The sequence below is a fragment of the Pyxicephalus adspersus genome, chromosome 2, assembly GCF_032062135.1.
Source record: "Pyxicephalus adspersus chromosome 2, UCB_Pads_2.0, whole genome shotgun sequence".
NCBI classification, from domain to species: domain Eukaryota; kingdom Metazoa; phylum Chordata; class Amphibia; order Anura; family Pyxicephalidae; genus Pyxicephalus; species Pyxicephalus adspersus.
In genome coordinates this window covers 88,220,021-88,237,155 of record NC_092859.1, presented here as the reverse complement: position 1 = coordinate 88,237,155, position 17,135 = coordinate 88,220,021, and the positions used below count along the sequence as shown (strand labels likewise).

Below are 17,135 nucleotides of genomic sequence, written 5' to 3'. Positions count from 1 at the left end.
GCGCTTTTGAGCACTGAAAAAAAGATGTTAAACATGTGGTCATACCCCATCAGGACCTCATATGTTATATACAGTCACCAGCCACTTTATTAGGCACACCTGTTCAACTGCTTGTTAACGTAAATATCTATTCAGCCAATCACATGGTAACAACTGCAACATGCAATTAGGCATGTAGACATTTCAAGACAACTTGCTGTAATTTAAACTGTATCAGAATGGGAAAAAACGATGATTTAGGTGACTTTTAGTGCAGCAAAGTTGTTGAGTGCCAGATGCAATGGTCTGAGTATTGTAGAAACTACTAACTTGCTGGGATTTCCACACATAACAATCTCAAAGGTTTACAGAAAATGGCACGAAAAAAGGTAAATATTCAGTGGTGTTTCTTTAGGTGAAAAATGGCCCATTTAGTCCAGGGGTCCACACCACACCAGAGAAAAGAACAGGCATCTGCTGCATCCTAATTTCTGCTCCAACATTGGTGGTATTGTCAGAACTTTGCATTAACAATCTGAAAGCATAAATCTATCCTGCCATGAATTATCAGTTCAGGATGTTGGTGGTGTAATGGCGTGGGGGATATTTCTTGGCACATTTTTGACCCTTTAGTACCAATGTAACAATAAATGGCACAGCCCACCTTTGTATTGTTGCTGACTGTGTCCACCCATGAGTTTGCAAGTTTTACAGAATTCATGGTTTCAAGTTTCAGCTAGGAAGTGGCTAGGTATGGGCTGAATCTTAGAACTCACGAAATTCTGGGTTACAATTCATATTTTTTTTTGGTTAGTAAAAAAACATCAGCTAGGATGAGAAACTCCTGAAACTGATATTGTCACCAAAACCGCTGGGGATGTCCTAGAGACCTGCTGGGACTTTAGGAGGATTTCCCAAGTGAAAAAATGTTTGTTATAGGGGACAAAACACATTTACATAAAAATTAAAAGGGTAATTAGTATAGAATTGTCACTCATTAGCATTCCAGTGGTTGGAGATACAATAGGTTTTTATCTAAAGTCATTCAGAATCGTTTCTGTAAATGTGACACTTTCACATATTCACAAATTGCAGAAAAAAAACTATTGCATTGAACTTTTTTTTTAATTTTTACAAAATATTAATTAAAAAAACAGTGTTGGGTCCCCCTAATATTAAATCCAGGCCCATTCATTGGCTTAGAACCTTCCTGGAAAGAAAAAGGAGGAAGCAAGTGTGTGTTTCCCTCCTAGCCATAAAAGGTCTGGTTTCTCAAAGAAGGAAGTGTAAAAAGGTGTGTAGCCCCCTTACTGATAAAAAAAGCAGACCCCTGTCTGCCCTCAACAGTAGCAGTGTCCAAATAAGAGATCCCACAAAGATCCATACAGCATCAGCTATGCCTGGGATTTCCTGTTCGGATATTGCCTAAGAAGGTAATTCGTTAAAAAAAGAATTTTAAAGATATTTTTTCTATTCAATGTGTGATAATTTATAGGAATGATTTACACTTTTCTGGAAATGGGTAGGGGGTTATATGTACCCCTCTACTCATTCTCCAAATTTAGAGAGCAGATATCTAGAGGTCCCATTTTAAAAAACACTAACACTTAGGTGGGGCACACATGCTTTCTGCCCCCTTTTTCTATCCACAAAGGTCAAAGCCTTAGAAAGGTTCTGTAAATGATAGTAAAGATGAGTCAAAGCTGTTTTTTATTATTATTATTTTGCGAATAAAAAAACACTACATTTTTAAGACATACTACAACCATGCTATGAATGTTTTACTTTACTTTAAATTGTATACTTTGAAGTTACAACTCTCTCCTCAGCTCATTGCAATACAATATGTTTTCCTGTAGTGCATGTGAATGTGTGAAATCATCTTAAATCATCTTTCTTCTCCATTTTGGAGCTTGGTTTGAATTTCAGCAGGTCACCCTGACAATGCCTACACACCTCAATGTATCTAGTTGCTGCCATGTGATTAGCTAAATAGAATTTGCAATATAAAATAGCTGAAAAGGTGTACCTAATAAAGTGGCCAGTGAGTGTATAAATCTAAATATATATTGATCCGGCCAAACATATAGCATCTAAAACAGGAAGTAAACATTAGTATTAAATCCTTGAGTCCTGTTCACCATCATATGAGTAGTTTGAGGAATGTAACAAACAGAAAATATTAGGTTGTTTTTGGCTTGATGCTGTAGGGTATTTCATGTATAATTTACTTATTTATATTGTACACTTACAGTTTAGTGTATTAAATTATTCCCTAATGTTGTATGAAAAATAATAAAGGTGGACTTACTGATAGCTAAAATAGTATTCGCATTTTAAAAGTGCTGGGAATAATCTGATGTTGAATTACAATATTTAAATATACAAAGCATGGCTGTGAATAAAAATATCTTCTTATCATGAATCATACCTTATGTAACTGTTCACAACTGCTCACAGTGAAGCTACAATATGTTTCACCCGCCTCCTATGTCTGTTAGTATGAGAGCTTCTATTGTGTCCTGATCTCACCAGGGTAGCCCATGCTTATGACATTCAAAAATACTGATTTTCTCCAAGTTCAATTGTTAAATTCTCCATGTAAAATTTGCTGGCACGCTATTGTTCTCTTTTTTTGAGTCATCCAGATCAGTCTCTTTCTCATTATACATTGGCAAATCTCTCATTGTGTAACTAACCATATGAGAAATTTGCCTGCACTAAAAATACTCAGTGTACTTTTTAAATACCTTCTTTCCTTGTTACTCATCTTTTTCCCCTTTTCCAGCCCTGCAAAGCCCTTAAATCGAGATGATACAATTTCTATTCAGCCATTCAGCTATTCTATCTATTCAGCCAATCATGGTAGCAACTCAATGCAATTAGGCATGTAGACATGTCAAGACAGCCTGCTGTAAAGAAAGGTGATTTGAGTGCAACACAAGTTGTTGGGTGCCAGGCAGAATGATCTGAGTATTGTAGAAACTTCTAATGTGCTGGGATTTTCATACACACAATCATTTCAGGGGTTTACAGAAAATGTAAAGAAAAAATAAAAGTATTCAGTGATAGTTTTTTTTTTTTTTTTAGGTGAAAATGCCTAAAGATTCCAGAAGTCAGAACAGAATGGTCAGACTAGGTGCAGCTGATAGGCAAGTTTAACTCAAAAACCATTTGTTACAAAGTATGCAGAAAACCATCTGTGATGAATACACAGCATGTCAAAACCTTGAAGCAGATGAGCAACATTTGGATGGTAGAGTCAGAATCCATCATCAACAATATGAAAGCATGGATCCATCATGCCTTGTATAAGCAGTTCAGGTTGGTGGTGGTGTAATGGTATGGAGGTATTTTCTTGGCACATTTTTGGTCCATTGGTCCATCAGAGACTTGCCTGCACCAAAAATAATCAGTGTACCTTATAAATTCCTTTGTTTCTTGTTTTCCATCTTTTTTCCATTTTCTTATTCTTGAAAAGCCCTCAGATTGAGATAATACCGTTCTCTGTTTATCACTTTCTGTTTTACACATGGTTCTCTCTACATTTCTGCAGCATCTCCAGCATACACCCATGGTGAACTGTTCACTGTTGTTGAATGTGAAATAGAATTGAACCATTAGCATCAGTTACCTACATTTGGAACACAGGAGACGTGGTTTCCACCAGGATTAGATGGAGATTTGAATAGGAAAAGGCATAGTGATGCGTTAGGTGCATTAGCTTTCTCCATTCCTCAATTTTTAACTGTGCCAGAAATGCAATACCTAGTTTGATCCACTGGTGCCCCTCTCATCTCTGTGTAACAGAGACTTAGGCATCTTGTAACAGATGCTTAAGACTAAATGACTAAGAATGTTCCACTGACAGATGTTGGCTTCAGATGTAATGTCCCACAGACGTCAGTGTGGTCTAATCACATCTTGAGGGTTGCTCTTCTTTTTTTTACCCATCCCTCATTTTTGAGCTGATGTTGCATATTCTTCATGATGACGAACAATGAAAGAGTATGATGAGTGAAAACAGGGATTTTGAACTCATTGTGAGACCACATTCTCTGGTAGTTTATTGGAGGTCACCGCCCTGTCCCCCTCCCCCATCTGGTAGGCATCACATTTTGTGTTGTAAAAACACAAAAATGAAGAACATATCTGCTATGAGTAAAAGAAAAAAAGCTTCTTGATAAGTAAAAATTACAAGAAAGTCTGTATTTGCCTAAATTATTTTCTCTGTCTTAAAATTTATGAGGTCACATTCCCCCTGGCATCCTCATCCAAGCAAGAAATATACATTGACTTTTGTGGAATGAAAAGCAATGACATTTTTCTTGTTTGATCTAATTATGCTATAGCTGTAGTTTGACAATCAAGAAACTATGTTTTGACACCTTGATTGGATTTTTCTGAATTCTGATGCTTCTAAATATATCTCTAATATAGAAAACTGTAAAAAAAATTGAAAGTGGTTTGTCATACAAATTGCTAGTGGTTTGTTTTAACACTATTATATAACAGTGGAGAAATTTTAGAGGTCAAATGCTTGCAGTCTTGCCGAATAAATGTACTTTTATCCATACTGAAAAACCACGGTATTTTAAGATTTTCTTCTTAATTTAAAAAGTTTCTTTTTTTTTTTGTAGAATATATCTTTATTGAGTTTTATACAGAAAAAACAAACAGACAATGAACATTAATACAAAGGGGAGGGGGGGACATAAACTTAAAAGGAGAAAAGAAGAAAAGGGACAACAACAGTACCAAGGCACGAAGGCGGACATAGTAAATTGTATCATACATATACCAGCATAACTCAGTGTTTCAACTTGTGCAGGGGCAGAGGGCCTCCAGTGACCTTTCCCAATGCACAAGAGAAGACCGTTAAATCATCAGAATACAAATGCAGTTCTGTACCTTGTTAAACAATAATCCAAAATTTTAAATAACAATAAAGCATAAACAAAACAACAAACCAGCCCATGTAGGAGGGACCAGTGGGGGAAATGGGGTGGGAGGGTTTGGGAAGGTGCATGGGAAGGTGCATGGGAAGGGGAAAGGAAGTTTAATAAATTCAATAATGCCGTGGGTAAATATTATCTCATTGTCTGTGGCCGTATCGCCCAGAAGCTACAATATACTAATATCTTCCATTATAATAGGTACCCTTGAAATTGGGGGTTTCTTTATACCAATCCCATATCAACCAGGTATGTTTGAACTGCTCCAACCTATCATCATCATCTGCCACTAATTGTTCCATATGACATATTTTTTCCATATCGAGATATAAATCCTGTTCGGACCGATGAGGAATCTCCGAAAAACATCCTGTCTATGGTAACTGCAATGCAAAGGAACTGTCTCTGCTCTGTATCAAAAAAAAAAAATATATATTCCAGCAAAGAAAAAAGGTGAATCATCAGACCAAGGGAAGATTTCTTGTGAGAAATTAGGTACGTTGATCCAAAATAGCTTCACGCATCCCGGCTGGATGGGGTCCCTGGAGGAGAGGTGGAGGTAGAGGACTGGATCACAGGGGCAATGTCTGCCTGCAATGGAGAAGAAGAGGAAGGTACGCTGTGCGAGTAAGTAGCAGAATAGACATAGGAGCCTCTGTTTAGTATGGGCATCGCAGAAGGCCAGTCAGGGAGCTTCAGGGAGTCCAACAATTGAGGTAAGTCTGACGGATGGCGCAATATATGGTTTCTTCCTCCCTGAGGCATGATAAGGAGGGAAGGGTAGCCCCAGCGATAAGGTATATTTCTCTCTTTTAATGCCTGAAGCAGGGGCCTAAGGGCCCTACAGAAATAAACTTAGAAAGATCCAGTAACAGTTGGAGTCGGGAACCTGCTAATTTAACATTTTCAACTTCCCTAGCTTTTTGCATGATATCTTCCTTAGTATGGAAGAAATGGCCCCTGGGGGTCTCTACTGCGGGGGCCCAGGGTTCTGTGCACCCAGTCAATTTCACATCAGAGGGGGCATTCGGTAACTTTGTCAAGATAGTGCTTACTACCCTGGAAAGTTCTGCGTTTGGAATGGAATTGGTCAGCCCTCGTATGCGGATGTTATTTCGTCTATTACAGTTTTTAGCGTCATCATGTAAGAAAAATAGCGTATTGAATTGAGCTTTGTGACGTTCTAGTATCTCAATATAGGAAGATACTTGGGCTGAAAGTTCTGTACAGGTATTTTGTAAAGCCAGGGTAGTACTTCAAAAGATCTGTTGCATAGATTGCTGGATCACCTGGAACTCTTGCTTACAACTTGCTTCAAGTCCACTAATGCTAGCTGAAATATCCTGTTTAGTAGGCAGCGCTTTAAAATGGGCCTTCCAATCCCACCCCTCTTCACCTGTGAACAATGGAGAACTGGAGTCAGAGGAATCCTCCATGATGCCTGGTAGATACGGGCTGGCAATGGGGGAGCCTGTTTGTTCCTGTAGGTGAGGGGAAGAAGAGCCAGGAAGCTCAGGAGAAGCTGGGTCGGACCGGGAAGCGGATGCTTGTGCTGCAACTTGAGCCTGCGTCTCTGCGGCCTGGTCCTTAGCTGCCCTCACGCCTAAGGCAAAGAAGCATGCCAATCCACTGGCGGTGCCTTCACCGTCTGCTCTTCGGGATTTCTGCTTCCCCCTGTTCTTTGGCCCCATGCTGAATGAAGTTAGTGGCACCAGCGGTGCTTAAACGAGCTAGGATCCCTTGCGAAGGTCGGAGCTCAAGCAACTAGCATGCTACTCCGCCATTAGCTAGCCATGCCCCCCAAAAGAGTTTCTTTTTAATGTTAGCTGGATTGGTGTGTGCCAAGAATCAATAATATTTCATAAATACTTTAATACTTTATAATAATTGTATTTCACATCATTCAGACAGTTGTATTGAAATAGGATAATGTGCCATTTTTACAAAATGGCTATTTACAATACTAATAATTTTATATTAATAAATACATACATTAATGATTTAATACATTCCTGGTGGTTTCTTACCAATGAGGTGTTGATTCCCATGACCACTTTCTCTGTTCTGGTAAAAGTGGAAAAGCTTAGTTTAAGTTTGCACTGCTGTGTCAGCAAGTCAAAGTAAAGAGTTGCCCTGTTTGGTACTTGAATACAGTTTGAGCAGTGACGGTATGCCTGAGCAATGGTATCTGTGTTTGGGGAAGTACCCAAAAAATAACGCTAAAAGGTCTTTATAGGAAAGTATATTGCACAAGTATGAAACTTGAGCATAACTAAATCTGAATGAAACAAGTAGAAGAAATAAATTACATTTCCAAATTCCAACTTAATAGACCTGTTTTATTAAAGCTCTCAAAGACTGGAGAAGATAGACTGTCATAGGAGAACCCAGGTTTTCTCTAGTTTTGGAGATCTATAATAAATCAGGCCCAATGTATTCAATCAAAAATATTGCGTAAGGTGTAATTTATTAACTAACACATCAAGATAGGAATGCTTATTTTTGACATGAGTGACCTAATGAGATTTGTAAATTGGACACCCATGTCTACAATATATAAATTTCTGCTTTTGTTAAAGCTTGGTAAATTAAGCCTTTAGTGTAAAATACTAGAAAGAGAATTTTATCTATACTAGTGTGAATAAGTCAATTAAAAGTTTGAGGTACCAATATTTTTTATATATTCTACTGACATTTTACAAAAATAAGTTCTCTTTACGATGGCCACTTTCATGCATGCTCCCCGTAGTGTTAAATGTGTGAAAACACAGGCAGTCTGGATGTAATAAAAGATCCTTGTAGTATAAGTCCTTACTATTTCTAAGTGTTATATTTGATGTAATTACATTTTTATTATTTGATCAAACCGTGCATTGGCTGTATTTATAAGTGATCATATCTTCACATTTTTTTCTGTCACCTTCTTTGCTTCTGATGCTTGATGTCTGTTTCTACCCTCATAATAAACATCTGAATCAGCACAGATGTTCATAATCATTACAGCTGTATAGATGTCTTCTTGCACTTGATGAGTATTGAGACAAGTTCTTTTCCTCAATAAACAACAAAAGAAATTAGCCACTTTGATAACATATGAAAAGTGTATGCATCTGTCCTATTCATGTTGCTGCTTCAGTGAAACTAGAAATTATTTTGGGTCAGAACAAAAGCCAAGAATAAATTGAATTGATCAGCATATTTAAATCTCATGTTTAGTTTGATTTTTGAACCAGATGATTTTAGGATGATGATCTTGGTGTTGAACTTTTGGGATTTAGGAGATAGAGCCATGTGTCAAAGAGAATGGTTAACCATTGAAGAATGAAATCTGACCTTTCTTTATTTTGAAAGGGAAGATGAACTTTGATAGTCTCCCGATAATATGTTCCACTTTTATGGAATTCCCATGGAACCATGTTTCATCAATTCTCTGTTTTTGTTTTTATTTTAAAAATAATTAAATGTAATAATATTAGTACCATAGGTGACACTGAGTCCCCCATGTTGCTTACCAGCAATTTTATTTATTATTTCTCTAATTTACACATTTTCACTAGAACCTGTTTGGATCTGGGTAATACCAAAAACAATTTTTTTCTTTTGTAAATCAATTTGTATTTTACTGAATTGACATAGAACTCAAACCAGTCTTTTTGTTTTGAGTGGAGTGTACAGAGGCAGAACTTTAGTATTGTATTGTTCTTTTGCCCCTGCAGTTTCTCGCAAACAGATGTGTAAAAACAATAAAACTCCTCAGAATGGGGGGTCATTCTACCTGGAAGACATCCCCTCTACTTCTGTTTCATTGACAGCCATATTATTTTGGTTTCATTTACTTTATTGGCCGGGTCACAATGGTAACCATGACAAATAGTGACGGCTTTATTGGAAAGATCCCCTCAATAGGGACCCAGACATCAAAATAACTATTGTTGTAAGTGTAACCCTTTTCTATGCTAGCCAGAACTAGATTGATGTAATATGATATAAACAAACGTTTATTGAAGCAGATACAATAAGCAGCAGTTGTGCGCAATTGATTAAACTAAGCAGGAATAAACATCAACATCAAGATTATATATAGAGAATACAAGAAGATCATGTCAATAGTAGAATGGAGGCTGAATTTAGGATAGCATTTGGAGATAGATGCAGTGATGTGTAACGTAGGCATCCCAGGATGCTTTGCGCTCCCATTCATTCTCGATCGCCTAGACGATTGAGACTTAGGGTGCGGTGCAGCGCCCTTTTAAAGGGTGTTGCACTTAAAAAACAAACACACAGAATTGTTACCTAACACAAAGGGATTGTCTACCCTTTATGTAAAGTGAAAATTTTTAGTTTTAAACAAATTGTAATATTTATTCATTTATATGGTACTGACATCTTCCACTGCACTACAGAGTCCATGGTAATGTTGCTAATTGTCTCTCAGCTCACAATCTACCACTCTCATGATCATTTAGGAGCAAACATTAGTCTTCTAGTATCTTTCAGAATGGAGGAGGAGGAAAGGAGGAAACCCACACAACATGGAGTGAAAATTCAGTTTTCATTCTGGGACCCTGATGCTGTCGGCAGAGCACTAGCCACCCAACCAAAAGTCCTTTAATGGTAAAATGGTTTGGGATTATAGGAGTAATACAAGATAGGTGTGGGGAAGTATGTTTGTTGGATTGCATATGTCTCCACTATGTACTATATTTTTTACAGACATCACAGCAGTAGTACCCTGCCTTAAGGATTGCTTTGTCCTACTAAATCTGCTCTAACATATTCATGCTTGTTTGTTATATTGAGCTATTGAGTCTAATGCCTATTGAACCAAACTAAACAACATTTTACATTAGTTTCTGTCTGCTGCTATTTCTGAGGGGTTGGGTTAGCCTCCAGCCATCCCACTCTCAGCAGGGCCCACTCTCCTTCTTTGCTTGTGTCACTCAGCCTTCTTCACTCCTTCAACTCAACTTTTCTGCTCTGCCGGCTGATTGGCTCCCCTTTCCCAGGTTGACTTGCATTGTTTTGGTATCTCCCCACCCCCCAGCTCTTTTTCTTAGCACCCAGACTCCTATTGCTGTGTACCTGTGTACCCCCCTTTTGCCATAAGTCTTCTGTTATTAGTCCACTCAAACTGTCCTACCTACCTCCACGCTCCACTTCTCCCAGGCTCACTGCTCCCACATTGTCTAAACAGTGTTGGGTGGGGGGCTTATTTCAGCCCTTGTGTCCCGCTCTTTTCCCCTCCTGGGACAGTGAACTAGGCAGTACACCGGCTAAAGGCCACCAGCCAGGGACACAGACAGGAAGACTGCCCCTCGCAGGAGCCCAACAAATAGCAGGATTCACTATAAATTCACCACTAGAAATATTGCTAGGTTCAATTAGTTTGAGTGAAACATTCCATGACAGAGTGTCTTCTAGGTCTATTTGTTTCAATGGCAGTAAATGAATCTCCCTCAGGGAATGTTTCAGTGAATGTCAGGTTCTTTGCTTTATAAATGGACCATTTGTTTCCCAAAGCTTAAAACAAATTGCTAAACACAATTTTAAATAAAGTGAAGCCAAATATTTTGTTAAGCTGGAACACAAACATTAATACTAACCTGGCAGAAACTTTACCCTTCCCCAGTCCATACAAAATACAAAAAAAAAAATTAGGTTAAATTTGAAGTGTTTTAAAGTGACTCTGACACTAAAATAAAATGGTATAACGGGCTTCCTGGAAAGAAGACCCTCTGCCCATTCCAGGTCAATTCATCATTGCAGTAGTAATGGGAAACCACTGGCTGGGCTGTACTGATACTCCAGCAGGAGAAACCACAGCACACATCAGGAGTGGGGGGGGGGAATCGACTTTTTACATTGACGTTGGTCATATGAATGATATGTGGATAGAACTTTTATATTCTCCTTTTTTTAGGAGAAAACATATCCAACATTATGGACAAAGAATGGTTTGAACCCCTGCAAGATTACTGTTTCTTTTTGGAATTTTTTTTCCACATTTTATACTTTGATTATGACCAGAGAGGGAAGCTCACAGAAATGTTACTTGGCATGATATGTGTTTTTGGGGAGGGTTAAGATCTTTCAGTAGGAACTCCTGAGATGTTATTGAAGCCTTGATTGTACTTCTGATGTCACTTTTTGTTGAATCTTTGGTGTCCCATTTATACAAGTTCTATCTCTGGTACATTATGACAAAATAGGGCAAATAAAAAAGTAAATCTACTCTTTTAAAATGCCACAAAGATGAGTCAACACAGAGGGCTTTGTACTGCAGTCTGTATATGCCTTAATGTAAAATGCCTGCAAATATCAGCTAGAACTACGATTTTTCTGTGCATACTGTCTGTGGTTTTGTTCTGTTTGGCCAGTTTTGTAGATTTTTCATTTATCTGCACTAATTCTACATGTCATGTCAAGTTACTTTTCATGTTTTTTTTTCTTTTTAAACACCTGCAGAACAGCCAGCAAAGCTCAGACAAAGCTGAAATTGTTAAGCTTACTTTCAAGTACCTTTTCTATATATATATGATGATAGAAGGAGGTGCCCCAGTGAAAAATTTTAAAGAAAATTGGACATGTTTATATAGCTTACCTTTACTTGTCCTGTTATGAGTGGCATCTAATATCTGAATATCTGAATCTGAGGGCACCTAGGGGCATGGTGTGCCATATCCTGGGACCTGGCACATGGTATAAACCAGGATCCCTGAATGATCAATGAAAAATGAACTAATACTTTTAACAAAATTAATGGAGATCTGGTCCCTCTGGATTGATTATATGAAGACTAGACCTGACTCTTTGATTTACTAGGACCGCTTGGTGTGGTGGCTAGCCTGGTAGAACTGCTTCTCCCCCTTCTTTCTCTCTTCCTCTTGCCTTCTCTCTCCTCTTATTTGTTTATGTGAATGACAACTATTTCCCTTCTTCATATACATGTTTTTTTTTTCTTGGACAATCTGTGATTTGTTAGGATTTCTATTGTAATCGGATGTAACTGTTATTGATTTATAATTTCACTCTTGCTTGTGGAATATGCATATTGGCGATTATATATTTATAATACTTTGTGATGAGGATTCTATGTTTTGCTTTACAAACTTATAATAACAATATAATAAAAGAAAGTTTCTCTTGTATCCACTGCTCATCATGTATCATACCGCATTGGCTGACACACCTACCTCCTTACCTCTCACCCCTCACACACCTTTACCTCTAGATATTGAAGAGGATCTCCTCTGTCCTGGTAAACCACACATGATGGGTATGGTGGAGAGAACATGAATATGGCAAGACAAGCTCTAGAAAGCAGTGACAGCTAGGAAATCTGCTAGCCCAGTTTTTGACCTCCTGGTCCTTGACAAGGCATAGTGATTGCACAGTGTCAGTGCCATCCCCAGGTTGCTAGGAATTCTCAGCACAGAAAGCAGCTGAGCAGTGAGGCTGGGCATGGATTTCACCTGTATCTAGGTGACAAGGATAAAAGTCTTGAAGGAGAAGGATGACTTGGGTGAGGAGATGACATAGCCAAGAAGAAGACATAAAATAACATGTGTGGATTTTAAAATAGAGCAGATGAGTGTTTGGTGAGGGGGCGAAGGATGTTACCAGTGCAGGGTGTGTGCAGACTGTGTGATGAGTTTGTGCGGTGGTGCTGAAAGGACAGCTCCTCTCTCCTCCATCACCTCCACCATTCTCCTGCAGCTGGCAAAGCCTGGCAAAGGCTGGCATGTCACTCTGGCTTCCCTAATCCCTGTAGGAGATGGAGGATTCTTTGTTTGTGCTCTGTGTATTTAATGGCTACCGCCTGTTGTGACATCCTGGGAGCGCTCATAGTTCCATGCAAGGAAGAAGAAGCTGCATTGTGTATTTTCCCTGGGAGCAGGAAAACAGCCATTCATAATAAAAACACAAGTACTTTGCACTTCAGATCGCCTATACAGGGAAGATGGCATAAAAAGAAGGCACTTTATTCTGTTTGAGGTATGCAGAGCTTTGTGTGATGATCTGCTGGCCGTGACAAATATGTATGAATGGACGGATGGGGCATCTCTAGGTGTCATGATCATCTGCATCGCCTAATGGACAGGGGAAGGTGACTGATCACATACATTGAGTAGGCGGGGTGGCAGGTAGGAGGTGGCCGTACAACTTCTTGCCATCCATCCACTCATCAATAAGTTTATTGGGCTTGGACATGAGATCGGAGCTCAGTTTCGCAGACACATCTCATTGCTGATTGTCACTCTGGCTGACTTTTGCGTTTCCTCACTTTTCCTTTCTGTGACATCAGGAGTCGGGCTGCTTTCACCTGCCACCCATGCGAGTCATGTCGGATTCACAGATATGGGTAAGATCGATGAGAACGAGAGGATAATCCTCAACGTAGGGGGGACCAGACACGAGACCTACCGGAGTACCCTAAAGACGGTGCCAGGGACCCGACTGGCATTACTGGCATGTGAATCCCACAGCGACCCTGGGCTGGAGCGGCAGCAAGTGCCGGGACCCTGCCGAGGCAATGAGTTCTTCTTCGATAGACACCCCGGGGTGTTCGCCTATGTCCTCAACTACTATCGTACCGGCAAGCTGCACTGCCCGGCCGATGTGTGCGGACCCCTCTTCGAGGAGGAGCTGGCCTTTTGGGGCATCGATGAGACCGATGTGGAGCCTTGTTGCTGGATGACTTACCGCCAGCACCGGGATGCAGAAGAAGCCTTGGACATCTTTGAGACCCCGGACCTGATCACCGGAGAGCCGCCGCCTATAGATGAGGATGAAGAGGAGCTGGGCAAGAGGCTGGGGATAGAGGACGTGGTGGGTGCTGATGGTAAGACTAGCCGATGGAGAAGGCTCAGACCTCGTATGTGGGCTTTATTTGAAGATCCGTACTCTTCCAGAGCCGCCCGGGTGAGTCTTGTCTCCATTACACCTGTTGAATAACCTGTTGCCTTCCAAGGTGTCACCTAATGATGGCAAGACTTGCTTCTGCTTGCTGCAACTCAATCTCTTCCTACCCAGTGCCAGGGATTGCAGGCTTGGCACCTACATGATACTTGGCATTCCTCTGATCATACACAAAGATAATATATAATTGTTTATATGCATGTGGCAGCCACAAAATAAGGAAATATTGGGCTATTTTTATGTTGCCTGGCTTTCCTGCCTCTTATTTTCAAGCTCAGGTTTGCAGATAAGAACAAAGTTGTATTTTAATATTAAAGAGGGTCCCAACGGCAGATACACATTATTATTATAAGGAGTACAATAATGATGAAATAGGGATTAAGCTCTAGTTTAAGAAATGGAATATGTCAATTATCCAATCATGCAATAAGACCTAAAAACTCTTTTTTTTCATATATCTGATCACATATGCCATCATCACATCTGATCATCACATATGCAAGTGATTTTGTAAAAATTTCTCTTCAACATAATTGATTAGGTGAAGTCAACACTGCTTTATCAACATCTACTCCTTTAGTAAGGCATCCTAAACCCAGAAATGTATATGGTGATATGTATGTGGTAGGGATAGTGATTGGCTGCATGGAACTATTCCTTTATTATTGCAATTCAACGCAGGCTGCAATTGGTTGCAGTTGCAAGTAAATTACAGCAATTGTGGTCAGCGTAAGAGTTGTATCATTTCCTATGTAGAAAAGGAAGTTGTGTGTGCACTGCACATCTGTGAAAAAGGGTTTGCTAAGATCACGAGTGTCAAACCAGGTGACATGCACTTCTCCTGGAGGCTTTTCAAAAAACTTCACTAAATGATGCCCAACTTTTCTATTCTTCCCTGTATTATTTGGCAGCTGAACACCGATGTCAAGGTTCATTTACAGTCTAACTAATTTAACACATTCCCAGATTGACATTTTAAAAAACTATTTATATATATTTATTCATTGATGGTATCTCATATTGCAGTCTTGTTGGAATTAAATATATGCATATGGTAATTGAAGTAATGTGGACATTTACTAAGTTAACTCATCCAGGTCAGCATTTTGTTTCCTTGACGTTTGACATAAATGTTTAATATACGCCTTGGCTCTTTATCATTGTAACTATGAGCTCTGATTGTCAATGGCCAGCATGCCAATTAATAAAAGGGTGCATACACTAAACCTGTGCAGCACAGCTGGGCCCATTCAACAGCAAATGTGGTTAAAATTGTTTTTTATTTGAAATCCCCTGTACCCTATTTAGTGTTTAATATGGGCAAAGCCTTGGAAATACTGTGAATGCATATCCTATGATCAACCTTTCCCAGTAGTACACAGTGACGTAGGAAAGCCCTTGCAGTCTGTATATAGAGATCATGTACAGTAGGTAGATGGACTTCTGGGTACATGACATCCTTTAATCTACTGTATTGTGTGTGATTGTGTTGGGGGGAGAAGGACGTTGTTTCCGAATGGGACAGGCTTTCTACAAGAGCAACAAAATTCAATTCAAACATACAATATGCCAGACATTTTTCTTTCCTTTAGGATTCATCTGAAATATGAAACACTAACTGATTTTACTCATGTGTGTACTCCCTGATCCTGCTCATACCCAATGTTCATGTGATATATTTAGTATAAAAAAGCTGTTTGCAATACTTAAAAGGCTAGACTCAAGTCTATCCTTAATATACCAGATCTGATTTCCTAATGCATTTACTGTCCTCTTAAGAAACATATAGTTTTTATTGTTGCTGCCTTCAGAAAATGCTGGCTGCCTGGCAGTTTTACTGATCGTGTGGGTTTTACATTTTCAGAGCTACTAATTCTGCTAGTATGTAGATCGAGATTGATGCTATTGATGCAATGTGTGGTATGTATTTTTCAGGGCCAATGACATCATAAAGTATCAGAGCCAGAGAGTTATAAGGTAGACAGGAACCTAGCATTTTTAGAAGGTGGTCAGCAACCTATTAATTACTGTCTAGACAAGTTTTCTTTTAATACCTAGTTCTGTCACATGAGATTGTAGAATGTTTAATGATGATGTGAAAAGATAACTACTGTAAGTAATAAGCATGTATTAAACCTAAAATGAAAGAAAACCATAGACAGGATGGTATGGTGGTGTTATACATATGATATGTATTTCTGAACTTTTCCCAATACTGGGCCATCAACCTTTTTATAGACCTGCCATAGTTAAGCCTTACAAAGGCTTAACTATGGCAGGTATAGAGAGGGCGACCTCTCCATGGTCAGTGAGGCCCAGAGGTCCACCTGTAACTTCTGCTTAAAGGTTTGGTGTCTAATCCCTACAGAAGATGGGAATATAGTGTCTTTTCCTTTATACATTCCTTTTTGCTGCCCAAGTGTCTGATTGGGTAATGTGGAATAAAAATTATACCCATTTTTTTTAAACTGGCCTCTCTATAGTAGTGCTTTTTTGTCCCCCCCACCCCAGACAGACCCCCCTTTGTTTGTCTGGGGACCATTGTCACCTAGATAGAAAGTAAGGGGACATACAACATTTTGACCTACCTTCGGAGCATGAGGTGAGGGAAAATCCACCAGTGGGGTTCCAGGTAGAACTCTCTGGGATAGTAATTTTGTTCTTGTTTCCTGTTGCATATCTATGATAAAAGTTAAGGGGAATCTCCCTAGTTTGTTGCCAACAGCTAATACAAGAAAAACCAAGTAAATTGGTAAATAAAGTGATAGGTGTTTTAAACCTCGTTGATCCAGACAAAACTTTATATAGAGTTTCATATGAACATGACTGGACTGGACATACAATTTATGTATTGCATTTGCTCTTATAAATGTATAGTCTGCCATCCATTAATAGGGCTCATTCACTGAAACTATGAAAATTGACACATTTGAACAACTTTATAAAACAAAAGTTAATATGCAATGACAAGTTCCTAATGCACTTGGTAGTAATTTATCCACAAAGTAAATGGAAATAACACTAAAGTTTTACTCTAAGCTCAGCTTTCTCCTTTGTCTCCAAATGCACCTACTTAGTATTTATATTAGAAATTAGCTGAGAGTGGGGGCCAAGTAAACTGAGCTGGCTCAGATCAGAGTGTTAGTGCTTCTGCTATACAATATCAGAATGAATTGCTCCACATTGCCTGCAGTCAGTGATGGCTTTAAAGCCTAATCCCTTTGTGGTAAGAAAATGTAAGTACCTAAAGTGGAATTGAACTTGTTGGTATGAATGATCTTA

At 39.1% G+C, this 17,135-nt stretch overlaps 1 protein-coding gene across 7 annotated transcripts in view; it reads left to right on the top strand.

The window, feature by feature from the left end:
• The first annotated feature begins 12,302 nt into the window (after nt 1-12,302).
• KCNC2 (potassium voltage-gated channel subfamily C member 2) overlaps nt 12,303-17,135 on the top strand; it is a 140,606-nt gene continuing 135,773 nt past the window's right edge. For all 7 annotated transcript variants that reach the window (XR_011919464.1, XM_072401376.1, XM_072401379.1 and 4 more), the window contains exon 1: nt 12,303-13,856. Coding sequence is in view for 6 of the 7 variants with exons in the window: in XM_072401376.1 (XP_072257477.1) it covers nt 13,293-13,856 (564 nt within the window). In the remaining variant the exon portion in view is untranslated. The remainder of the gene's footprint in view (nt 13,857-17,135) is intronic.